Source organism: Pan troglodytes, chromosome 18 (assembly GCF_028858775.2).
Source record: "Pan troglodytes isolate AG18354 chromosome 18, NHGRI_mPanTro3-v2.0_pri, whole genome shotgun sequence".
NCBI classification, from domain to species: domain Eukaryota; kingdom Metazoa; phylum Chordata; class Mammalia; order Primates; family Hominidae; genus Pan; species Pan troglodytes.
In genome coordinates, this window is record NC_072416.2 from 83709115 (window position 1) to 83734060 (window position 24946).

At 55.2% G+C, this 24946-nt stretch overlaps 1 protein-coding gene across 11 annotated transcripts in view; it reads left to right on the forward strand.

Annotated features, from left to right (window-relative positions):
* The window catches only part of GSE1 (Gse1 coiled-coil protein), a 504494-nt gene that overhangs the window by 369440 nt on the left and 110108 nt on the right, over positions 1-24946 (forward strand). For 2 of the 11 annotated variants that reach the window (XM_016930308.4, XM_016930311.4), the window contains exon 1: positions 14203-14588. The exons of 6 other annotated variants lie outside the window; for them this stretch is intronic. In XM_016930308.4, the coding sequence (XP_016785797.1) occupies positions 14552-14588 (37 nt within the window). In that variant the 5' untranslated portion in view covers positions 14203-14551. Of the gene's footprint in view, positions 1-12446; positions 13755-14202; positions 14589-24946 lie in introns of those variants that run through there. 3 more of the 11 variants (XM_063797904.1, XM_063797905.1, XM_063797903.1) reach the window with 3 other exon arrangements.

The window sequence follows — 24946 nt, forward strand, 5'->3', positions numbered from 1 at the left end:
TTCCATCTGCAGAAGGGGAGAGCAGTCTCCCTCCCCAGCACTGGGAACGGGCTGAGCATGAGGGAAGGCTGTCTGGGCATCAGGGGAGTTGTGAAGTTTGGAGATGTGTGGTTTTCAAAATGCATCCTTGCCCTCGGGGTAGAGAAGGCAGTATAAAGGGTGGGAGGCCCAGAAGACATCAGTCATTTCAGGGTTTTATTAGGGCAGGCCTCTGCCTTCAGCTGCCCTGCCCCACCCCCACCCCATCCGGTTTTGACCTTCTGGGTGGAGGAGGGGGAGCCCGCTCTGCGTGTGATTGTCTGTGTGCATGTTGGAATTTGTAGAGTCAGGGCTGGGATGCGGGGAGGGTGTGAACCCACATTTGGATCAGCAGGCGAAGGCGGGGAGCAGGCTGCACAGGGCAGCTTTCTCTTTGGAAACCCGTTCTGTTTCTTAAATGTCAGAGTGAGCAGATGGTGTGTCTGAGTTTTATTAATCATGGGCTCACCGAGCTGGAGGGCCTGGGGGATCATTTCGTCCAAGTGTCCTACAGAGGAGGAGACTGAAGGCCAGAGCCACACTGCACCTGCCACAGGGGCAGAACCGTGCTGGGACCCAGCATCCTCTCCCACACCCATAAGCCTCCGCTGTGCAGAACTGAACAGGTGTGTCTCGCTCTGCCCAGGCGCAGCCAGCCTACCTCCCAATGAAGAGCTGAAGCGGAGATGCTTCTGGGTTGCTCCACCCCCACAAACAACCGGAAAGGCCGTCTTTGGGACACATGGGTTGGGACTGTGACTGCTAACTAAGAGTGCTCTGGCCTTCGTGCTGTGTTCAGCTCAGCACAAGCTAGCGTTTGCTGTATGAGACTGATGGTCGTGAAGCCCGGGGGACTGTCCACACAGCACCTGGTTTGTGGGTGGCCCTGCTGGCCCCACCTCTTCACCATGATACTTGTGAGTCACATGACCTCCCCCCAAGTCCAGCACCAGGCTGGGGCTTCTCCCTCCCTGCAGCAGCTGCTGCAATACAGGGTACTCAGTAGTTTCCCTCATTACATGACCTGAGAAATGGAAGCCACTGTTTTTAGCGTAAATGCCCTTAAGAATGTCTCCTTGTAGCCGGGCGTGGTGGCTCATGCCTGTAATCCCAGCACTTTGGGAGGCCAAGGTGGGTAGATCATGAGGTCAGGAGTTCAAGACCAGCCTGACCAACATGGTGAAACTCCATCTCTACTAAAAATACAAAAATTAGCCAGGTGCAGTGGCAGGCGCCTGTAGGAGGCTGAGGCAGGAGAATTGCTTGATCCCAGGAGGCAGAGCTTACAGTGAGCCGAGATTGTGCCATGCACTCCAGCCTGGGCGACAGAGCAAGACTCCATCTCAAAAAAAAAAAAAAAAAAAAAAAGTCTCCTTTGCCTTGCTTTTCCCAAATATATCCTACAGCTGTTCCAGGGGCTAGGAGATGGACCCAACCAGGGACACAGCCTGGATTCTATAGAGATAGCAGAGGGAAGGCTAAGTCATACTACAGTGTGAATGATTAATAGTAGATATTTCTTTTCAGAGCAGGTTTTGTTCAGGTTGGGGAGAAAGAGGACTACAGAGAAAAGGGAGAAACACTGAGATGCCAGAGGCACCAGGGTTGCCCACCCCATAGAGTCCACACCCCATTCCCCGTGTTTTTTGCATGAGCCCTGCTGGGGGGCAGGCCCTGGGTCCCTTCCCTTCTGATCCTGTTGTCCTGAGTCACAAGCTTATCCCTATCTTGGAACCATTGGTTCTAAGCAGCACTGGAGAATCTGAGACAGCTGGAAGACCAGAGCACCCCATTCAGCCCCTCTAAATTTGTATGTGGTAAAGCTGGGGCCAAGAGAGGGCAGCTGTTGGCTCAAGGCCAGCCGTAGTGGGAGGTCTAAAACTTGTGTCACCCAGCGTGCTGGCTGGATTATTTAGGCTATGCGAGTGGTTCTCTACGGAGGCAGTTATGCTCCTCGGGGGACAGTTGGCCGTATCTGGAAACTTGTTTCTAATTTGAGACAGTATCTTGCTCTGTCATCCAGGCTGGAGGGCAGTGGCATGATCTCAGCTCACTGCAACCTCTGCCACCCAAGCTCAAGCGATCCTCCTGCCTCAGCCTCCCAAGTAGCTGGGACTACAGGCGTGCACCACCACACCTAGTTAATTGTATTTTTTGTAGAGATGGGTTTTCACCACATTGCTCAGGCTGATGTCGAACTCCTGGGCCCAAGCGATCCACTCACCTCGGCTTCCCACAGTGTTGGGATTACAGGCGTGAGCCACTGCGCCAGCCTGTAGACATATTTTGATTGTCATGACTGTGCCGTTCTATTGACATCTTGTGGGTCAAGGCCAGGGATGTTGCTAAACATCCTGCAACGCACAGGACAGCCCCCGCAGCGAAGAATCATCCGGCCCCCAGTGTCAGTTTTGCCGAGGCTGAGAAACCTTGAGCTGTGCCCATGCTTTGTAAGTGCCAGGACAGAGGAGCCATTCTACTGAATACCCCATGCTGGGGACACATCGAGAATTCCCCCATCAGTTCAGGCATGACCCGCTGGAGGGCAAGTAAAGGACAGCTCAGGCCACGGGGACAGTCCAGAAAGAGCAGGCGAGGAAGACCAATAGGAAAGGAAGTGGCTGGGGCTGACTCCAGATTTCTTTGCAAGGTAAAGGCAGAGAAGGACACAGAGGGCCCTCGGGCATCGCACTCTGGTCTGTCGCACTAAAAAGCTCGCACCCAGTATGAGGGGAAAGACAGGGATGAAGCTGCTCATAGAAACCACATCTTGTTGGCCAGAGGGCTACATGGACCTGAACCAGTTAGGCCCAGGAGGAGACAGCGAGATCTGTGTGTCATCCACAAATGGGGAATTACAACCCTGGCAGTGACTTCTTGTCCAGCAGACCCCAGCAGCCGGCAGTGGGAAGGGCTGTTCACAATGCCTGTTTTCCTGGAGCAGGGCCTCGCCTGGTCTCTGGAGTGCCTGGGGAGAAGAAAGCCTTGTCGGTTTGCCCCCAGGCAGCAGAACAGGACCGCGGCCGGAGCAGGATGTGAAGAGGCCAGCCGTGCCCGTGCTGTCACGGTGTCCACAGATGGTGTGTGAGCCACTGGTCCAGGGACTGCAGAGTCGCATTTATTCCCATATTTCTCCTCCCCTCGGGAGGCCTCCGTGGTGCCTTCCAACAGCTCTTGCCAGGCCTCCATGGGCTCTGCACAATGCAGAATGTGGACAACCAGGGCTGTCTGAGATTACCAATGGACTCCCTCCAAAAGTGGCCCGTCTGCGTCCCAGGAGGCGTTCCGAGGACAGGCAGAGGGTCCCTTCACAGGGATGAGCTATGTGGCCTGGGCAGTCCCCAACACAGTCGCTGTCTGATTTCTCTGGCATCTCCATAGTCATAGGAAGGAAGGCCTTTTGTCATATTGCTGCCTCTATCTTGTAAAACCATTATTTTAAAGAGTTCCCAAATACTGAGCTTGCTGGCAGCTTGCTCCAGGGGCAGCCCCAGAATGGAGGTCGGACACACAGTTTTGCATGTAGACTGCAGATGCGGTGTTCTTGCCCTTCCTGTTTTTTGTTTGTTTTGCTTTTAATTAAGAAGGGTTTCTGGGTAAAGTGTCTTTGCCAGCTCCTACCACGGAGAGATGAGAGAGTTGAAAATACAGGGCCTGGCTTCCGACTTGTCTGAGTTCCAGTCTGAGCATTGCTTCTTACTGGCTGTGTGACCTTGGGCAAGTCACTTCACTTTTCTAGGGCTTTTCAGTTTCCTCATCTGAAAAATGGAGATAATAATAGACTTGCTTTTGTTGTGAAGACGTAACAAGATAATGTACTTAAAGCATGTAGCACAGTATTCGGCAGAAAGTCAGCATCCGGAAAGGAGACCTAGAGACCTATGGGTATGTGTTGTTAGTTTGTTTTTTTGGTTTTTTTGTTTGTTTGTTTGTTTGTTTTTGGAGACAGAGTCTCACTCTGTCGCCCAGGCTGGAGTGCACTGGCGTGATCTCGGCTCACTGCAAGCTCCGCCTCCCGGGTTCACGCCATTCTCCTGCCTCAGCCTCCCGAGTAGCTGGGACTACAGGCGCCCACCACCACACCCGGCTAATTATTTTTTGTATTTTTAGTAGAGGCGGGGTTTCACCGTGTTAGCCAGGATGGTCTCGATCTCCTGACCTCGTGATCTGCCCACCTCGGCCTCCCAAAGTGCTGGGATTACAGGCGGGAGCCGCTGCGCCCAGCCATTAGTTATTTTTATTTTTCTTGAGACAGTCTAGCTCTGTTGCCCAGGCTAGAGTACAGTGGCCCGATCTCAGCTCACTGCACCTTCCGCCTCCCGGGTTCAAGCAATTCTCGTGCCTCAGCCTCCTGAGTAGCTGGGATTACAGACGTGCGCCACTGTGCCCAGCTAATTTTAGTATTTCTTAGTAGAGATGGGGTTTCACCATGTTGGCTAGGCTGGTCTCGAACTTGTGGCCTAAGTGATCCACCCGCCTCAGCCTCTCAAAGTGCTGGGATTACAGGCATGAGCCACCCCGCCCGGCCTGTGTTGTTAGTTAAACTCACACAAGCCCCCGTAACAAAGAGGCTCAACCTCTCAGGGGTGCACTATATTAGAAGTTGTACAGTAGATATTTATTTCTCAAGGACACGCCCACATAATGTAGGATTGGTGGGGAGCCAGAACAGGGGCCTCTGCCCTGAGCATCATTTGGGGAGTTGATGGAGGTGTTGCTGGCTTCAGTATCTGTACTCAGAGTCATCCTGGGAGAAGGTATCCATAACAAAGACCTAGGAAGAGAAAAACAGAGGCTCGCACAGGCAGCTCTTCCGGGCCAGGCCTGGACGCGGCCAGTGATTCCTTCTCCCACATTCTCTTGGCCAGAACTTGGTCACCTGGCCCCACCCAATTGCCCTAGAGGCTGGGATGAAAGGGCATGGCTTGGTAAGAAGCTGGCCACCAGGGATTCTTGTCGTTACTGTCACCCCTGGCCCTGTGGGGCCTGAAGGTGTGCGCAAGGCCAGCAGTTAGGGGAGGACCCTCAGGAAGGCTGGCGGGCCATTTCCCCGGGCAGATGGCCACATCCGATGATCTCCGGGGGCGAGGCTTCCACCCAAAGCCTGGCTGGTAAATGTGTGTCACAAGGGAGTGAGATGAGAGGGCGGGCAGGTCCCAGTGGAGTGTAGACGTGAGTTTTGTGGAGGGCGGGCAGCCTCACCACACCCCTGTCCAGGGCCTCAGGACACTTTATCTCAGTCTGAGTCCCTGTGACACACCTGAAGGATGGCTTGACCCAGCTGTGGCCCAAAGCATGCGGCTTCCAGACTTGGACAATGCCCAGAGCTTCCCAGGGCTGGTGGGACAGAGGGCATTTGATAGAAGTGACAGGATGTATTAGCTTCCTGTGGCTGCTATAACAAATTACTGCAAACTGGGTGGCAGCTTAAAACAACAGAAATGTATTCTCTCACGGAATGAAACTGAAATCCAGGTGTCAGCGGGGCCATGCTCCCTCTGGAGGCTCCTTCCTGCCTCTTCCAGCACCCGGGGACTCCAGACATCCCTCGGCTTGTGACCATATCACGCCAATTTCTGCCTCTATTTTCACGTGGCCATCTCTCCTGTGTGTCTTTTCTTTTGTCTGTTCCTCTTTTAAAAAACATGTTTTTGGGGTAATGTGATAGTTTAATACATTTATATAATTAATGTATAATTTAATACATTTGTATAATTAGTACAGATCAAACCAGTGTACTGGGGCTAGGTGTGGTGGCTCATGCCTGTAATCCCAGCACTTTGGGAGGCCGGGGAGGATGTATCACCTGAAGTCAGGAGTTCGAGACCAGCCTGGGCAACATGGTGAAACCCTGTCTCTACTAAAAATACAAAAATTAGCCAGGCACGGTGGCATGTGCCTGTAATCAGCTACTTGGGAGGCTGAGGCACAAGATTTACTTGAACCCTGGAGGCGGAGGCTGTAGTGAGCCGAGATGACACCACTGCACTCCAGCCTGGGTGACAGAATGAGTCTCTGTCTCAAAAAAAAAAAAAAAAAAAAAAAATTAGTGTGCTTGGTATATTTTTCTTTTCTTTATTCTAGAAATATTCGAGGCCGGGCGAGGTGGCTCATGCCTGTAATCCCAGGACTTTGGGAGGCCGAGGCGGGCGGATCATGAGGTCAGGATATCGAGACCATCCTGGCCAACATGGTGAAATGCTGTCTCTACTAAAAATACCAAAAAAATTAGCTGGGCGTGGTGGCGCATGCCTGTGATCCCAGCTACTCTGGAGGCTGAGGCAGGAGAATCACTTGAACCAGGGAGTCAGAGGTTGCAGTGAGCCAAGATTGAGCCACAGCACTCCAGCCTGGTGACAGAGTGAGACTCTGTCTCAAAAAAAAAAAAAAAAAGAAAGAAAGAAAGAAAGAAAGAAAGAAATATTCGAATTATTCTAGCTATTTTGAAGTGTACAATAGATTATTATAAACTATAGTCACCCTACTGATCTATAGAACACTAGGTCTTCTCTTTTTTTTTTAAACTAGGTCTTATTTCTATCTAATTGTATATTTACACCCATTAATCAACTTCTCTTCTGCCCTGCCTTCCCTCTGCCCCTCCCGCCTCTGTCATCATGAGATCCACTTTCTTAGTTCCCACATATTAGTGAGATCATGCAGTGTTTGCCTTTCTGTGTCTGGCCTATTTCATTTAACGTAAGAATCTCCAATTCCACACGTGTTGCCGCAAATGACAGGGTTTCATTCTTTTTTACGGGTGAGTAGTATTCCATCGCATGTAGGTACCACATTCTCTAGATTCTTTCGTCCGTGTTGGACACCGAGGTTGATTCCATGTTTTGGCTGTGGTGAACAGTGTGGTGATAAACGTGGGGGTGCAGGTGCTTCCTCTTGTTATAAAGACCCTTGCCATTGAGTTTAGGCCCACCCTAATAATCCAGGATGATCTGGTCTGGGGATTCTTTTTTTGTTGGAGACGGAGTCTCACTCTGTCACCAGGCTGGAGTGCAGTGGCTCGATCTCGGCTCACTGCAACCTCCGCATCCTGGGTTCAAGTGATTCTCCTGCCTCAGCCTCCCGAGTAGCTGGGATTACAGGCGTGCGCCACCACGCCCAGCTAATTTTTGTATTTTTAGTAGAGACGGGGTTTCACCATTTGGCCAGGTTGGTCTTGATCTCTTGACCTCATGATCCGCCCGCCTCGGCCTCCCAATGTGCTAGGATTATAGCGGTGAGCCACCACGCCCGGCCTGGAGATTCTTAATTACATCTTCGCAGATTCTTTCTAAATAAGGCCACATTCACAGGTACCAAGCAGACATATCTTTTTTCTTTTTCTCTTCTTTTTTTTTTTTTTTTTTTTTTTTTTTTGAGACAGGGTCTTTGCTCTGTCGCCTAGGCTGGAATGCAGTGGCACAAACACAGCTCACTACAGCCTCCATTTCCTGGGCTCAAGAGATCCTGCTGCCTCAGCTTCCCATGTAGCTGGGACTATAGGCACACATGCCACTAAACCTGGCTAGCATTTTTATTTTTTGTAGCGACGGAGTCCCACTGTGTTGCCCAGGCTGGTCTTGGAACTCCTGGGCTCAAGCAATCCTTCCACCTCGGCCTCCCAAAGTGTTGGGATTATGGGTATAAGCCACTGCACCTGGCCATGTAGACATCACTTTTGGCAGATTACCATTCTGCCTGCTGCACAGGGGCAGGCTGGGGATGCCTCGGTCCCAGGATCCTGGTTAGATGCTCTGAGAGGAGACAGCACCCGTGGGTGGGGTGTGCCCTGTAGCTCCCACCAAGCAAAGGTAAAAACAAAACCTGGATATGCAGAAGTCACCATGAGGTGTGACCGCACAGAGGTTCCCTTTTTTCTTTCAACCTCAGAGTGGCTTGAGACTTGGAATGTTCATAGACGGTCCAGGGACCCAAGGACTAGAGCCGGACAGAAGGAGAAAGAGGGTGTGTCCTCTCCCTGTATGCCCTTGCCCTTGGTGAGTGACTTCACTTCTCTGGGCCTCAGCATCTTCATGCACAAAAGTGGGTGATGGTCACTGTGGTGCCCATCTCAAGGGGAGGGGATGCTGGGGCAGGTCGTAAGTAAGATGACATCGTAGGAAAGCAGGCATTGTGGAGCCCCAGTGCACTAAGGCCCCATCAGTGGGAGCTGCTATTAGCATTATTACCACTGTTATCTGAAACACAGGACTAATGGATGCTCTGCTCATGGAGTCTCTGTGTGCCAGGCACCGGTGTGATTACACACATGTTCCTGGAGTGCGGGGGTGATTCGCCTCATTTTCCAGGTAAGGAAACTGAGGGTCAAAATGTTGATGTCACTGCCCGAGGGCACACAGAGGGTGGGGGCGAGACGGAATTTGAAGTCTGACTGCAAACCTTTGCTGATGGTAATGAACATGCACTCTGGAGCCAGCTTGGGTTCCAACCCCAGCTCTGCCACCCACTGGCTGTGTGTCCTTGGGCAAGCTGCTTGACCTCTCTGTTCTTCACCTGGAAAATGGAACTCATGGTGACCTTGAACCAGATTGTCACGAGGATCCAATGCGCTATCCAGGAAAAGTGCTTAGAACAGCAGCTGGCACAGACTGAGCACGCGGGAAGCATCAGCTGGTATTATTACCCTAAAGAGGGAAACGGAGGCTGCCCACCCGAGAACAGACGGGGCATTCCAGGTTAGCCACGCAGCTTCCCCGCCCCTCCCTTTCCTGGAATTTGGGGAGCAGTGCCTCTCTCCAGAGGGGGAGGTTGTGGCCTGGTCCTGGGGGGCCACCAGATGCCAGTGGGCACAGCTCCCAGCCGAGGCACCCCGCCGCCTGCACTCCAGACCCCAGCCTGCAGCCTCAGTTTTCCCAGCACGTGCTGGGAGGCTATTTTTATTGCTCTCAGCTGACTCTCTTGGCCAGCTAGGCTGTCTCCCTGCTGTGGCAAAGACAGCCCCGCTAGAGGGAGTCTGGGGACCCTCCATTTTGAAGGTGCAGCTGGTGTTGGGTGGGGGGCTGCATCTTCAGAGTGGGGATCCGGCGGGCCGCATGCCGCCTCCTGGGAAGCAGCCTAGCAGCCCCCAGCTTGTTTTCTCCCATTGAGACATGAAGCAGTTTTCTCTCTTTTTCTGCTGTGTCCAGAACATGGCCCTGTGCTGTTGGGGCCCATTCTTCCCTCTGACCTTGGGTGGGTTTGCAGCGTGGGCAGGGCTTTTTCAGGGAGGTGCGGGGTGAGTTTGCCCCTTGGCGTCCCCAGTCTTTAACAAGGGCTACCTGGAGGCTCGGGTCTGGGTGGTCCAGCCTGCCCAGTTTCCTACCTCTTTTCCATAAATGTCTGACTCCTCCCCAGCGGTGAGCTGAGGGATGGGGACAGAGAGCATTGCCACCACCGGGCTTTTCCGGAGAAGTGTGGGTGGAGAGAGACAGAGACATCCTTTCCTTGGACAGAATCCCTCTGGGGTGAAGTCTTACGAAGAGCACTGCCCTTCTCACATGGGCACCTGGCAGTCTGTCCTGGTGTGGCCTAGACGGGTGGCCCCTGTCACCCCTAGCCAGGCCATAGGCACCCTCAGAGGCAGGGGGGCTGCGGCTCCCCTGGGAATGAATGGCTGTAGTGATAGGTTCCAAAAGCCACAGCCAAGCCACAAGGGACAGTGGGAAGGGGAAAATCCTTCCCGCTACCCCGTTCAGCCACACTGTGGCAAACAACCGGGCCGTTCAATGGAAGGCCGCCCGGGAGGCCCACAGCGCGGCACGGTGGGGTTGCTTTCTGTTTCTCAGCTGTTTTGGCATCAGGTCGGCAGCTGTGGTGTAACCACCCTCCCATAGTGGGTCTCATATTTTCCTCCCTTACGAAGGTCCCTGTCACCAGGAAATGTCACTAACCTACTTTGAGACGCCCAGATCCAGGGCCAAAGGAGGCTGGGCTATCACTAGAATCTTACAGCTCTCCTTCCCAAGGGTGTGGCTAAAAGCAATTAGGGCTTGGCCTGAGCATTTTAAGGTAATTCAATGCAGGCATTCAAATACTTATTAGAGGGAGATGTTCACCTTTGACTAGGAAGCAAAGATCAGCCAGGAGCTGGCCCACCGGCATGCCCACTCTTCTGTGGCCCTCTCCTTCCTGGTCTGGCCTACCCACCGCCAGCCAGGCCTGGGGAGCTCTCCAAGCCCCTGCTTCGCCTCCGTGCACTCAATTTCTTTCTTTCTTTCTTTTTTTTTTTCTTTGAGACGGAGTCTCGCTCTGTCGCCCAGGCTGGAGTGCAGTGGTGCAATCTTGGCTCACTGCAAGCTCCGCCTTCCGGGTTCACACCATTCTCTTGCCTCAGCCTCCCCAGAAGCTGGGACTACAGGTGCCCACCACCACACCCAGCTAATTTTTTGTATTTTTAGTAGAGACGGGGTTTCACCGTGCTAGCCAGAATGGTCTCGATCTCCTGACCTCGTGATCCGTCCGCCTCGGCCTCCCAAAGTGCTGGGATTACAGGCGTGAACCACCGCACCCGCCCCTCCTCTTTTTTTTTTTTTTTTTTTTGAGACGGAGTCTCGCTCTGTGCCCAGGCTGGAGTGAAGTGGCGCCATCTCGGCTCACTGCAACCTCCGCCTCCTGGGTTCACGCCATTCTCCTGTCTCAGCCTCCCGAGTAGCTGGGACTACAGGCGCCCGTCACCACGCCCGGCTAATTTTTTTGTATTTTTAGTAGAGACAGAGTTTCACCGTGTTAGCCAGGATGGTCTCGATTTCCTGACCTCGTGATCCGTCCGTCTCGGCCTACCAAAGTGCTGGGATTACAGGCGTGAGCCACCGCGTCCGGCCACCGCGCTCACTCTCAGGTGGACCTCGATGGCTGTCTCCAAGTGATCTTGCCTGGAAGCCAGGCTGATGGGAGCTCCAGACTAAAGGCCCCTTTCCCAATCTCCACAGGTGGCTCCCAGGAGGCAAGCTTCTTTCTGGCATAGTCTTCCCCACTGCAGCAGGGGAAGGGGGGCACCCAGCAGATTGGGGGAGCACCCCTCCCTCTGTACCATGCCTGTGATTGGCTCATAATTACAGGTTTATTGCCTGTACAGCTATTGTGTAATGACATGTTTGCAAATTAATTTTTATGGCTCCTGCCATTAGCATATACAGTGGAGGAAGGTTTAGTATTAATTACTACTGTTGTTCGTGTAATCCCGGAGAATTAAAAACCAATATAAGAATGACAACAGAAACTGATAGTTTAGGGTCTTTTAAAAATAGTTTTCTTTTTTTTTTCCCCTGAGTAAGATGGGAGATTTTTCCAGTTTGTGAGGGGTTAGCGGGTGGGCGGTAGCTCACCCGGGCGGTCTAACCCGCGCTCTGGCCGCCCCCCGCCCCGCCCCCCAGGGGCGCAGATCGTGCAGCTCGCGGGTGATAAATGGGTGGGAGGGGAAAGCGGGGGCTGGAGCGGAGGCCCGGCTGGGCGCGCGGGGTGGGGGCAGGGAGGGCAGGTGCCGGACCCCGACCCCGCCGCCCCGCTTGCCAGGCCGCCGCCGCCGCCGGCGGCGGGTGCAAGGGGAGGCGCAGAGAGCGCGCCGCCACGCAGCTCCGGAAACAAAGGGCCGCCGGCGCCGAGGGCCTGGCGCGACCTCCAGGGTCAGCGCGGGGCGGAGCAGCCAGAGGCTGGCGGCGGGCGCGGGCGGCCCCGAGCGGCCGGTTTCCTACAGGTCAGCAGCTCTGGCGCCCTCCCCTGCGCCCGCGTGCGCTAGGCCGCCCGCGGGGAGGGGGCGCAGCAGCGAGCTTGGGGACTCAAAGACGCTCCTCGCACCCCGGCGGTCGAGCCCCGGAGGAAGGCGGCCGCCAGCACGCCGCAGCCACCGAGCCGCTGGCGGCGGCGGGGAAGAGCGCAACCCCTCCCTTGGCTCCGAGCGCTCCGCCCAGCTCATTTAAGAATTTTTCTGGCGGGGTAGGCGAGGGTTTGGCAAGTGGCTTGGAGAGGTCAAAAGGCACGCCGCTCCCCCCTCTCCCCCACCTCCTCCAATTTGCCCTCCGGAGCTTTTCTCTAGGGTATCGTATTCCGGGAGTTCAACTGTCATTTGAAGCCGCTGCATTTAGCAGGGACCCCGGGGCTGCCGCTGGGGACCCCTGATTTACGCAGTGGTTGGAGAGCGTTGGCAGGAACCCAAGCCTGGTGCGACCGCGGTGCCCCGCCGTGTGTACCTGCGGGCTCAGGTCTGTTCCTCAAACCATGATTGTATCTGGGGTCAAAAGGTGACCCCTTAGTGTCACCAAGTCGTGATTCCGGCTGGTTGTGCCACCGAGGGGCCCCTCAGAAGGTAAAAGGGCTTGAAAATAAATTGTCACATCAAGAGGCAGCTTTGCAGCGTGCGTTTAAGGAGAGGGTGGGGGGACGTGGGTAAATGGATCCTGTCTCTTTAAAATCGCTGGGCTGGACAATGAGCGCACAGGATGTGGTTTGGCGGCAGGGTTTTTTCCCCTTCGATTTGGGGAATTATCACATGGGGCCTTCTTGAGCTGGTGTGAAAGGGAGGCGGTGTGGGGAGGAGAGATACAGGCTCCACACTCACACTCTCTGTGCAGTTGATCGTTTTCTTAAACCAAATTAGCCGGGGCTTTCGTTACTATGGTGCAGCCGGGGCTTGCAGAATCCCAGTAATAGCATTTATTAGGTCTATTTGCCTGGAAGCATGCCTTCCCGGATCTGATAATGCACCAGTGCAGGGAGAGTGTGGGAGATGCTATCAAGCATTTGATTACACTTGCAACAGGGATTTTTAAGGGGTGGGGTGCGGGGTGAGGGGTGAGAGAAAAAGAAAGGAGGGAAACAAACCGCTCGCCCGAGGAGCTCACCAGGGCCGGCCGGCGTGTGCGTTGCCGCAGCCCCGCGTGGGTTCCACAAAAGGCGGCCCCGAGTCCCCGGGTCACGGTTTGGGGATTCTCCTCCCGGGTCCTGGCGGAGGGCGAACTCCCGGCTCCCGCAGCTGTCAGTCGTGGGTGGGGAGGGAGGGAGGACGGACGGACGGGCGGGCGGGCGGCCAGAGCGCGGAGTTGGGCAGCCGGAGGGGGGACCAGCGGCGCCCGCAGCCGCCCACTGTTTGCAAACGGCCCCCGCTTCGGAGCGAAGGGTAGCACCCTGCCTTCGGCAGCGGCAACCTCCCCGGGTTTGGAGAGGCGAGCCCGGCTTCCTGCGCCCCGCTCCCCGTCCGCATGGATCTGCCGCCCGGCTCGGCGGCCGCGCGGGGGGAAGCTCGCAAGTGAAACTATTATTATCGCCCTGCGAAGCATGGAGCTGTTGGAAGATGCCGCGTAGAGACGGAAGGAGCCGCCGCCGCCGCCGCCTTCAGCCGCCCGCCGCTGCGCCCCTACCCTTTCGCTTTCATTAGGGGAGACAAATCTGCTGTCAGGCAGCCAGCTTTCCAATTTACCGATAATGATTCTTGCATGAAAATTGATCGAGGGGCTCTCCACCGCCGTGCGCTCTCGCCTCCCCGCTCTCCTCCTGCCTCCTTCTGCCCAGGCGCCAGAGCCCCCGCGAGTTCTTTCTCCTCCTCCTTCCACCCCCTCTCTCTGAGTCAGTGGTGGGACGCCGGGCCAGGGAGATAACCAAAAAAGGGGGGGGAGGGGTGTTGGTGGCGAGAGGGGGAGGGGAGCAGGCTCCCCAGCCTGCTTTCTCCTGCCGGAGACTTGTTTGCAATCGCCGCCTCTTTTATTTACGAGAAGAAATCTCCCCCTCGGTACTTCTTGGCTGTTTGGGTATTAATTTTCTCCTCTCCCCTCTCCCGCTCGCCCCCTCCTCCTCTCCCCGCCACCCCGCCCCTCCTCACCCAGTAGCTAAGGGGAAACAAAACAAAGCCGATTTCTCCTTGGCAACAAGAGATACCCCCTCCCGCCGCCCCCCCCCTTCCTTTTTCCTTCTGGTTCTGAACGTGAAACCCTGTTGGAAACAGGTCTCTTGACCCTCGCCCTTGACATTCAAATGGCTGAATGGAGGAGAGATTGCTACTCGCACGTCCTGGGGGCTGTTTTTTTTTTCTTTCCCCCCTCTCTCTTTTCCTTTCAAATGAGTAATCCCTGAAGATCTTAACCCCCCAATTTCATCACCCTCACCTCCCCCCTTTATTTTTCTCTCGCTCCTCTTCCCCGCCTGCTTCCCTCCGCCGCGCTCCCCCCTCCTTTTTTTTATTTGCATCTCAAGTCCAAAAGGCAGAAAATACACACGCGGCGAAGACACCCGGGCAGCCGTGGAGGCTCCGGCCCGTCCTTGGTCATCAATTACCTCATTGTGGATCTGCCAGGGCCAAGGTGGCCGAAATTGCCCGGGCGCTGGTCGGAGAGAGAGCCTTTTGATCATCTTGCGGGGCGGGGGGGGGGGGAAAGACTGATTTTTTTTTTTTTCGTCGCTCTCGGGATCGCTCTTCTGCCTTTATTTTATTGTTTTGGACATTTTTGAGCGCCGTGGCTTGAACGGTGCTTTTTTGTTCATTCCTGGGTTTTAATATTATTTTCCTTCTTCATCCCTCTCTGGCCACTATGGAATTCTAATTTGAACCATGTTTGGATTGAAGCCGCCTCTGTATTACTTACCAGGTAAGCGAGCCGTGCGCCTCCCTGGGTCCCGCGCGGCGCCGGCGCGCCCGGGACCCTCCCTCACCCGACCCCCCTCCGCCAGACCCCCGAGCCAGGGTCGGGGCATTGGGTCCGCCGGTGCCCTCCGCAGACGCGCGCGGCCTCGGATCCTCCCGCTGCGGTCAAGCCCGCGGTGTGCGTGGCTACGTGCGGCGGGGAGCGCCCACCTGGCCCGCCGCCCCCATCGCGCCGCCGCCGGGGGTTGCGCGTCTCGCTCCTTTTGTCTGCCGGGAGCCGGCTCCGTCGCGGCGGCGGAGCGAGAGGCCGAGGCACTTAAACCTTCCAAGGTGAATTAAGCGCCGAGTGTGAAGTTACTTTCCTGCAGGCCGCCCCGATCGGGTAGCATGCCCCCCCAACCCCAGTCCTGGGGTTTATTTCCCTCTCCCTCCAGCCAACCCCCTTGCGCGGTCTCGGCGCGAGCGTGGCTCGCCGGCCCCCCCGCCGCCCCCCTTCCTGCCTGGGATTCCCTGGAAGGTTTTGTTCCGCCGAGGTCGGAGGAGGGGGCCGGGGAAGCTCAGGAGGGTATTTGGCGTGGCTTCCTGTTTCCTTAACCTTCCTGCGCGGTGACAGCCGCTTGCCCTGTAACTTTCTGTTTCGGGGCAAGTCGCGCTTTCAGCCTGGAGGGGAGGGGAGGGGAGGGGGTTGACAGCTGGAGGTTTGGGGAGCCCCTCCTGAATTCACCTTATTTGGATTTCTAAACCTTAAAAAAAATTAAGTGTAGGCTACATGGAAGCTGGTGATCCAGGAATTCAGGCGAGGGAGCCCTGGGTGGTGAACCCCAGGGTTCTTCCCCCACCGCGCGCCGTCACCCCCACTCCTGTGCCCCTGGGGTCGGGGAGAAACGCACAGGCCTGCCCCAGGTGGGGCCACGTGACCGCAGGTCAGGAAGGCGGTGCTGCGTGTGACCGCTGGTTCTAGGAATGAGCTGATTTTATTTCCTCCCTCCCTCCGAGTTGATCTCCCTTGAGCTTTGACACACGGTACCTAATGAAGGTGGGGTGTGTGTGGGTGGGGAGGGTGATGTGGGGGTGTAGGGAGGAGAGGGGAAGTTCCTAGTTTTCCCATGTTGAGGCTTTTATAAAATTCTGCAGAAGACGCTGCCCTGGAGCTTTATTTCTGAATTGTTTTGCTGGGGAAGGGTGCACGTGGCCCGGTGTTCGGTTTCGGGTTTTTTTTTTTCTCTGTTCAGAAGATCCTGTCACTTTTGCTGAGGCTTCCACACCGCTCTGGAGTCCCCAGGAGCAGCGTGTGGGGCAGGAAGGGGCCTGGACAGGACCCAGCTCCCTTGGATCTGGCCTTTGCTGCCCTAACCTGGGCAAACGTTTTCACTGAGTTAACAGAGCAGGGCAGAGGGTCACCAGAGTCCAACTGACTTTAAAAAAAAAAAAAAAAGGCAGGAGAGACTCCTCCTGGAGGAAATCTGTACTTTTACTCTTTTTGAGTTTCGTGGTGTCTGTTTTAGTTCCCAGTAACTGACCAGGTCTATGTTTTTTCCTTGGTGTGTATGCCGTTTTGATAGGAAGAATATTGAATATTTTCCAGCGTTTCCATTCCATTCTTGATCTTTTTTTTTTCTCCTCCTCTGCCTGAAATGCAAATCAACAACAAACAGCAAGCTTGGCTTTTCCCTCCCTCCGCACTTCCCTTAGCGGATCCAATCCAAATTAGAACCGGGAATCCCCAACTTAGTAAAATAAAGGTTGTAAGGGGAGGGCGGAGTGAGCCCTTGGGAACTCAGAGCTCTCTCTCCCATGGGAAGATGCCAGGTAAATGAGGGCTGCTGGGTCTGAGTCGCGCTGACATTCACCAGAGCCCTTTAGCCCAAAATGTAACAGATCCTCATGCTGTATCTGGGTTTTTCTCGTCTGTCTCCCCCAGGGTCTCTGGCTAGGGGAAAGCAGAGAGCTTGTGCCTCCCCGGCAGCTGTGCCTGCCTTGGAGGCGCTCAGGACCAGCTTGTGCCAAGAATGAATCTTCTTAAGTACAGGGCGTCTTCAAAGCACAGGTGTTTGTAATCTACACCCCTCTTCACCTGCCACTGGAGGCTGCTGGTGCATATTTATTCATCAGGTGACCGATTTTCTGTTTACACAGGGAGACTCAGAAAGAGGAGGAGGAAGTGTCAGGCTGGGAAATTCAAAGCCATTAAGGAAGATCAGCCCAGGCTGGAGTAAAGCCCCCAGTGGGTAGGCAGGAGGGGTGACTTTTGTCCTGACCCCCAGGGAGATTAAGAGAGGTCAGAAGTGAGGGGAGGGGAGGTCGGGGCACAAGTAAATCTCAGCCTGTGGGTGCAGGCTTTCTCCGCATTATAGTTGTTTTGGTTGTTGTATTTAAAGTCCCCACTGGGTTTTACACTTTATTGTCTCAGTGTAGTATTCAGGGTGAGGGCTTACCGGGAAGAACTATGGTCAGGGAGTGGCTTCCCAGGGCTGGGGTTAACGCATTGAGAGTGATGGAAACAGCAGTGGCCTGGTCCTCTTTATTTTTTGAGATGGAGTCTTGCTGTGTCGCCCAGGCTGGAGTGCAGTGGTGTGATCTCGGCTCACTGCAACCTCCACCTTCCAGGTTCAAGAGGTTCTCCTGCCTCAGCCTCCCGAGTAGCTGGGATTACAGACACCCACGACCATGCCAGGCTAATTTGTGTATTTTTAGTAGAGATGGGGTTTCACCATGTTGGCCAGGCTGGTCTCGAACTCCTGACCTCAGGTGATCCACCCACTTTGGGCTCCCACCTTGGGCTGGGATTACAGGCTTTACGTGCCCAGCCCTGGCCTGGTCCTCTTGAGTGCTCTCAGGCCCTGTTACAAATGCTTTGTGGGCTCTCTGTAGATCTCACTTCCTCTCTCTGAGGTAGCTGCTGCCATCCACCCACTTATCAGATGAGCAAAGTGAGGCCCAGGGGCTCAGCAATTGCCCAGCTTGGGAGTGGCGGAGCTGGGACATGAAGCTGGCTTCTGTCTGCCACACTGAACTGGGAATAAGGGGGGCCAGGTGCAGTAGCCAGCATGGCTTGCTTCGGGCCTGTGGTTCTGGATGAGAGGCTGACCCTGCCCCACAGAGGCCTGACACCATGGTGCTCTGCAGCCTCTTGGGCTTGGTTTCTATGCCTGATGCCAGATCCCAGACACTGCAGGGAGCAAGGGCCCAGAACCCGCCTGTCCAGCCATTGCCCCAGGGGCAGTTCACAGTCAGGCTGGCATCAGGCACCCGCTGCTCCTGTTTGACAGGTGAGAGGACTGAGGCTGGGCAGTAGGTTTGAAGTCAGGCTCTGCCTCTCCTGAGCTGTGTCCTTGGGCGGGTGACTGATACTCTCAATTGAGTCTGTTTTCCCATTTGTAAGATGGGATCCATAATTGTATCTCCCTCAGGATCCGTGTAAGGCAAGGGTCAGCAATCCATGGCCCGGCCCATTGTAAGTCAAGTTCGATTGGCACACAGCCACGCCTGTTCCTCTGGCAGCTTTCACATTATAATGGCCAAGCTGAGTTGTGAGCAGAGACCATCTGGGCTGGCCACGCCTAAAATCTTTAGTTACTATTTGGTCCTGGACAGAGAAAGTTTGCCCACGCTCTGTTGCAAGAAACAGAATGAGCAGGTCCACTGAAGATGGTGCCTGGGATGAAGTTAGCGCTTGTCGAGTGATAACTGTAATAATAATAATTCTTATTTTGTCACGGTCATTATTGTTATTGAGGTAGAATTATTTGCAGCAAGTCACAGAGCTTTTTTTTCTTCTTCTTCTTCTTCTTTTTTTTTTTTTATGTGAGACGGAGTCTCTCTCTCTTGCCAGGCTCGAGTGCAATGGCGAGATTTCGGCTCACTGCAACCTCCGCCTCCCGGGTTCAAGCGATTGTCCTGCCTCAGCCTCCCAAGTAGCTGGGACTGCGGGAGCGCGCCACCACGCCCAAGTAATTTTTTGTATTTTTAGTAGAGATGGGGTTTTACAATGTTAGCCAGGATGGTCTCGATCTCTTGACCTCCCTTGGCCTCCCAAAGTGCTGGGATTACAGGCGTGAGCCACCGCACCTGGCCAAGTCATAGAGCTTCTTAGTGGGGACCTGAACTCTTGTCTTTGGACCAGGCCTCTTGCCGCCATGGTTGTAGCGTCTGCCTCTTAGTGCTTCTTCACTGGCCAGGGGGAAATGGTAGCCGTGAGGGGATGCTGGCTGCAGGGAGAGCAAGGTGCAGGGGCATGTGTGAAAGGAGATGGGGCTGGTGAGTGGGAGGGCACAAGCTGTGGCCTCCACCTTCCTGCAAATGGGGCGACTGGGAAATTCAAACGGGGGTCCCTTCTCAAACCTTCCTCTGTATGTACGTATGCCTAGATCCCCCCTTTCCTGAACTGCACCAGGCTGCTAGCCCCATGCTGGCGCAGACTGGGTGTCTCCTTTTTACCAGACTCAGTGCCAGGACAATAATAACGATCCTAAAAATAATAATAATAATAACGAGGACTGGGCGTGGTATCTTACACCTGTAATCCCAGCACTTTGGGAGGCCGGGGTGGGTGGATCACTTGAGCCCAGGAGCTCGAGACCAGCCTGGGCAACATGGTAAGAACCCCTCTCTACAAAAAATGCAAAAACAATTAGTCGATCGTGGTGGTGCCTGCCTGTAGACCCAGCTACTCAGGAGGCTGAGGTGAGGGGATCACCTGGGCCCAGGAGGTCGAGGCTGCGGTGAGCTGTGATTCCACGACTGTACTGCAGCCTGGGTGACAGTAAGACCTTGTCTCAAAAAAAAAAAAAAAAAATTATTCATGAGGAAGAGGCAGTGGCTGCTTCGTCTACTATTCCCATTCCACGCCAGACACGGTGCTTCCTCAGAACAGCTCTGGAGGTGAGGCTACTCTTATCCCACTTGACAGCCAGGGAAACTGAGGTACAGAGAGATTGAGGTCACATGTGCGCTAAATGGTGGAGCAGGGCGCCGATCCTGGGCAGTCTGGCTCCAGAGTCCCTGCTTCATAAATATCTGTTGACTGTGTTGAGTGGGAGCTGGCCGCTGGCGTTGGCAGCGGCACCCTCCCAGCCCCTTATCTGGTTCCTGTTGTTTCTGGAGGGAGGACTGACTCCTCAGCCATCAGCTGACCCCACCCCAGCCCCACACTGAACTCTGGGTGACCCTGGCCTTCCCTCAGGATCACTGTCCACTGCTAGAAAGGCTGCCCTCGGCCCTCCAGGGAGGAAACCGAGGCCCAGAGAGAGCTGGGGCTTGGCCCATAGCCATGAAGCCTGCTGGTGGTTGCTCTAGGACTCGGGGTCCCCCTGGAATATTTCCCCACCCCCAGCTGCCCCCGGAGGCCAGAGCAAGTCATAAATATCTCATCCGGCCTGTCCTAGGCCCCTTTCTGACCATCCTGGGAGGGGCTTGCAGGAGGCTGAGGCGTCCCCTGCTGGGAGCTGGGGTACCCAGAGTGAAGCTCGGCCTGTGGGGGCTGCTGGCTTCTATTTCCCACCCATCTAAACTGCTTCCAGAAAGTCAAGGTGTGAGGCAGGGGCTCAGGCCCACCTGGGTTGGGGGTGGTGTCTGGAGGTGAGGTCAGGCCGGAACCCAACTCCCAGGGTGCTCGGAGCCGAGGCGGGGACGGGGCACCCACAAGAACCAAGGTCTTGCATAGCCTCAGGCTTGTCATGGGACGTTAGCAAACCATAGCTGTGGCACCGGAACCGCCCAAGACCCGCTCTGGGCGCAGGTTAGGCCTAATGGGATCTGACTCAGATAAAAGGAAAACATGGCTATTTTAGTTGTGATTGAGAAAGCTGCTTATTTACAGCTCAGAAACTCAGCGGGGACAGGCATTTCGGCTTCCATCTAGCACTTTCCAGGCAGTCACTAATTAATCTTCCGATACCCCTGAGAGATGGGGAGGCCGCCACGGTTCCATCTGTCGGCTGGGAAAGCCAGGGCCCTTTTGTCCCAGCTGCAGCCCAGCCCTTTTCCGAGGGGCCTGGTCTGGTTCCCACCCCCCCTGCCCAATTTGGTTCTCATTAAGGTTTTTTTCTTGCTTAAATGTGTTGTTGTTACGCCATGGGTGGGAACCTGATATAGTCCCGCTGGAAACTCTCTTCTTATCTCCTTGACTCTGGAGACAGAAGAGGTTTCTTTGTACTCTGGGAGCAAATGGTCATTATGTTACCTGGATTCCGGGGCAAGAATGCGTGTCCTTCTACGCAGGGGAAAGTGCAGGGTGGGAGCGGCAGGTGGCCCAAGCCACACAGCTCCTGGACAGAGCCGGGAAGGGGAGGACGTGTCTGGACTTGGCCTCCTGCTTTGAGCCTGGTGCTCCGTGTCGCTTGCCCATCTTCCTCCTGGACATGGACACGTGTGGGGGGAGCGGTCCCAGGGGGATTCCCTCTCACCAGTGTCAAGTGTGATGGAGTCATCTGGTCTACCCTGGCATTGTGTAGATGAGATCACAGCGGTCAGGAGAACTCGCAGTCCTGTTGACTTCAAATTCTCTTCCTTAGACTTTTGGGGAGACTAGGGTGGTAGAGGCAGCCTCTCCATCAACTAGGGTGCGTCCTGTCATACTCTTTGTGGGAAAATCATTAGACTGTTGTGGCCCTTAATGCGGCCTTTCAGGAAGGATGATGGGATCCCCTCTTAGGGGACCTCCTCAGCCAAACAGATCCTTGTCCCTGTCTGGGATTGTCCCCTTTTGGTGGTCTAGCTGCAGGATCAGCAGAAATTTTGAAGCTATAGGGGCACCGTGTATTCGAAGGGAAGAGGGAGTTCGGGGGTGAGGGAATCAACATCCACATGGTATCCTCCTCCTCCTCCTTCTCCTCCTCCTTTTTTTTTTTTTTTTTTTAAGAGCTCCATATAGATTTAAAGTCCTTTTGTTAATTTAGGAACATAAAACCGTGTGATGTATAGTTTGGTTTGCTCGTAAAATTACTAAGTGTGGCACATTTAGTGCTGTGAAAGCTTGGGGTAAAAGGAAAAAAAATCAGTGAGAATTTTCTTACAAGTCTTTAGGGGAAAATGTATTTTTCCGGCTTTTTCCCACTCATGCCAGGCCCTCCGCAGCTGGGGTTGGCGCTGGTCGTTACCGTCAGCCCCAGTTACAGCTGTGCTGGAAGCTGGGAGTGGGTGCTGGGGCTGGGGGATTGCGGGAGTAGGGCACTGGCGGGGTTTGGGTAAAGCCAGGTCCAGGTCTTATCTCCAGAGGGTGATCCCACCCCATTCTGGAGCTCAGCCCTGCCGGAAGCCCAGGCCCTGAAGGATCCGGGCAGCTCCATCCTCTGCTCCCTCCCGCAGTGAGACAGGAAGCGCCCTCTGACCAGGCCTGGACCGCCGCCCAGTGGGCATTTGGCTGCTTGCTTAATGGCCTGTGGGGTCAGGAAGTCACGGAACATTGGACTTGGGAGGGACCTCAGAGGTCAGACGGGCTGTCCCTCCCTTCTCTGGATTTGGGGGTCTCGTGGTCACCTCAGGCTGGGCACGTGCAGGTCCTGCCCCTGGGTTGGACCGGGCTGTGCCACTGTGGCGAGCTAGGATGTTGTTGCTTTTCGCACAGAACACGTGCCTGTGACCTAGTCCTGTCCTCTGAGGACACAGACCAAGCCTCCCCTTCCTGAGCACCTCCCGTCAGGCCCCCTGTGAGCTGGGCAGAGCTTGCGCCTGCCAGTGGGTGCCGGGCACTGCGCTGCGTCTGTCCACTGGGCAGGAGCAGCAGAGGAGATCTATGTTTTATCTGTAAGTCACTTAGGGAGCAAACAGAGAGCTGAGCAAAGATGGATTGCTCTGGAAACTCTTAGAAGCATCCTGGCAGAGGGAATCCAGGAAGGCTTCCTGGAGGAGGTGGCACTAAAAGCAGGCTTTGGAAGTATGGAGCTTCGAGGTGAGTGAGGCTGGGAGGAAGGAGGCTAACACAGTGAGGAGGGATGAACAGAAACAGGGAAACTGCTCTTACAAGACTCAGCACATTAGGTTCATGTCAGGTGTGCCGGGAGCTGGGCATGGGGCCATCCCTGCCCCCGTTGTGGTGTTGGTGGTGGTGTGTGGGGGGCATGGATTGAGTAATCAGGGTGACAAGTACTGGTGCTGAGAGGTGTGTGTAGAATTTTCTGGGCGTGCAGAGGAAAACAGTTTGGTTTGAGATGGGGGTGAAGGCTGTGTCCAAGAAGGCCACAGAGCGGAGGTGACATTTGAGCTCTCCTTTCTACTCTGGGGAAACCCACATTCCTCACCAGTGGGGACTTGGCAGGGAAGGCCACCACTCCTGCCCCGTTGCTCAGCAGCACCCTCTAGGGGTGGGGCTCTGAAGCCTTTGCGTCCTTCAGAGGCACCATGGGGACCAGAGGGTGTCCGGCAGCAGGGCCCTTTCCAGAAGCCAAGGAACAGTAGGAGAGAATGTGCAGGCAGAGGGAGGCTGTGCGGAAGGGGTAGCTGTGCCTGTCAAATCTGTTCCCTGCTCCTCCCAGGCTCTGCAGGCCAGAGAGATAGATGCATTAGGCCCAGTCCTTGTCCTCAGACAGCCAGGCGTGCGGGAGTGTGGTGGACGGGGCCCTTCACAGCTTCTGGCAGGAAGCAGAGCCCAGAGTTTAGGGGTGGGGAGAGTGTGGTCAGGGGGTGGTGAAGTGTGGGAATGAAGCTGGGGAGTGGGTCGGAGCCACGTCTTAAGAGGGTCTTGAATGTCATCAAGCCGGTGACACATGAACTCGATTCTGTTGTCAGTGAGTGGGAACCTGGGCTCTTAAAAGCGACCAACTTGGCCGGGCACGGTGGCTCACGCCTGTTAATCCCAGCACTTTGGGAACCTGAGGCAGGTGGATCACGAGGTCACAAGTTCAAGACCAGCCTGACCAACATGATGAAACCCCGTCTCTACTAAAAATACAAAAAAATTAGCTGGGCATGGTGGCGCGTGCCTGTAATCCCAGCTACTCAGGAGGCTGAGGCAGGAGAATCACTTGAACCTGGGAGCGGAGGTTGCAGTGAGCCGAGATAGTGCCACTGCACTCCAGCCTGGGTGACAGAGTGAGTGAGACTCTGTCTCAAAAAAAAAAAAAAAAAAAAAAACACCAACCAACCCCCCGTGCTTGTTTAACACGTGTAGAGGGAGCACAGGCCAGGCACAGGGAGATGCCCCCGAGAAGCCCCCAGAGCTGCATCCTCGTGCAGTGCCCACACCGGCGAGGGGCCCATGGCGAAGGGTCCCTCGAGGGAGGCTCTGGAGAGAAGGGGAAGGGTGAGAGAGCCAGGGCAGCGAGTGCCAAGGCTGTTTCCTGTGGAGTCTGCATGTTCATGAGCCCTCCTGGGGATGCCAGTGCCCACTGGAGTGAGGGAACAGGCCTGACCCCTTCACCTGACCCTGGACACCAGGAGGAGATTTGAGAGCAGGCTGTGGGGTGAGCGGTGCTCGAACCAGGCCAAAGCCTGAGAGAAGGTGTGAGAAGCAGCAGGAGGGACGCTGGGTCTCAGCCATGCTCCAGGAGGAGCTGGGTCCCGATGGCGAGGGTTCCCCGGGTGTCCTTGCCAGTCTTCTGGTGGGCCCTGTGGGTTCCAGGGCAGCAGGCTTTTCTGAGGCTGCAGCGCTGCCTAAGCACTGGGTTCCATCCTGCCTCTGCTCCTTACTGGCTGTGTGACTCTGGGCAGGTTCCTTACCCTCTCTGGATCTCTGTTTTCTCATCTGCTAAATGGGGCCAGTAGCAGAGCCTGTCTCCTGGGGCTGCTGACAGTGTTCGATGAGTTAACTGGCAGAAGGGAGGGACCAAGCGCTGTAGGACCCTGAGCTGCAATTACCATTTGGGTTGATAGCTCCCAGCTGTCATGCTCCCAGCTGCACGCCGTCCATATCTTGGATTTGAGAATGACCTGGAAGAGGAGGACCCCACCTGGGAGACCTGGCCAAGTCACTCCTGGTGGAGGCAGTGGGCTGGGCAGGGAGGGCCTTTGAGAAGCCCAGACTCCTGAAATGGCTGTCCGCCAGCCCAGGCCATGCGCAGCGCCGTGGTCACAAGGCGGCAAGTTCTGAATAAGTAAAGAAGAAACGGAATTGGCCTGGTGAGGTCGTCCTGGCCCTGTCTCCACTGCGTCCCATGTAAGGAAAGCCGAACTGGGTGAACCCTGGGCCCCAGGAGTCACTGGATGGAGAGCGCTATTGGCCAGCCCGGCCTCAGCGGAGAATTTCATTGTAATAGATTTCTTCTTCCACCTCCCCAACCCCAGAAGACTTCAGTGTCACCCTTAGTGAGTGACAGGCCCACAGCCAGTGCCCCGAGGCTGATGGCACCTTGTCTCAGACTCTGGGGCCTTTGAACCGGCCCCAACCCTCCCCACCTCTCGTCATTCTTGTCCTGTAATTCATTTAGG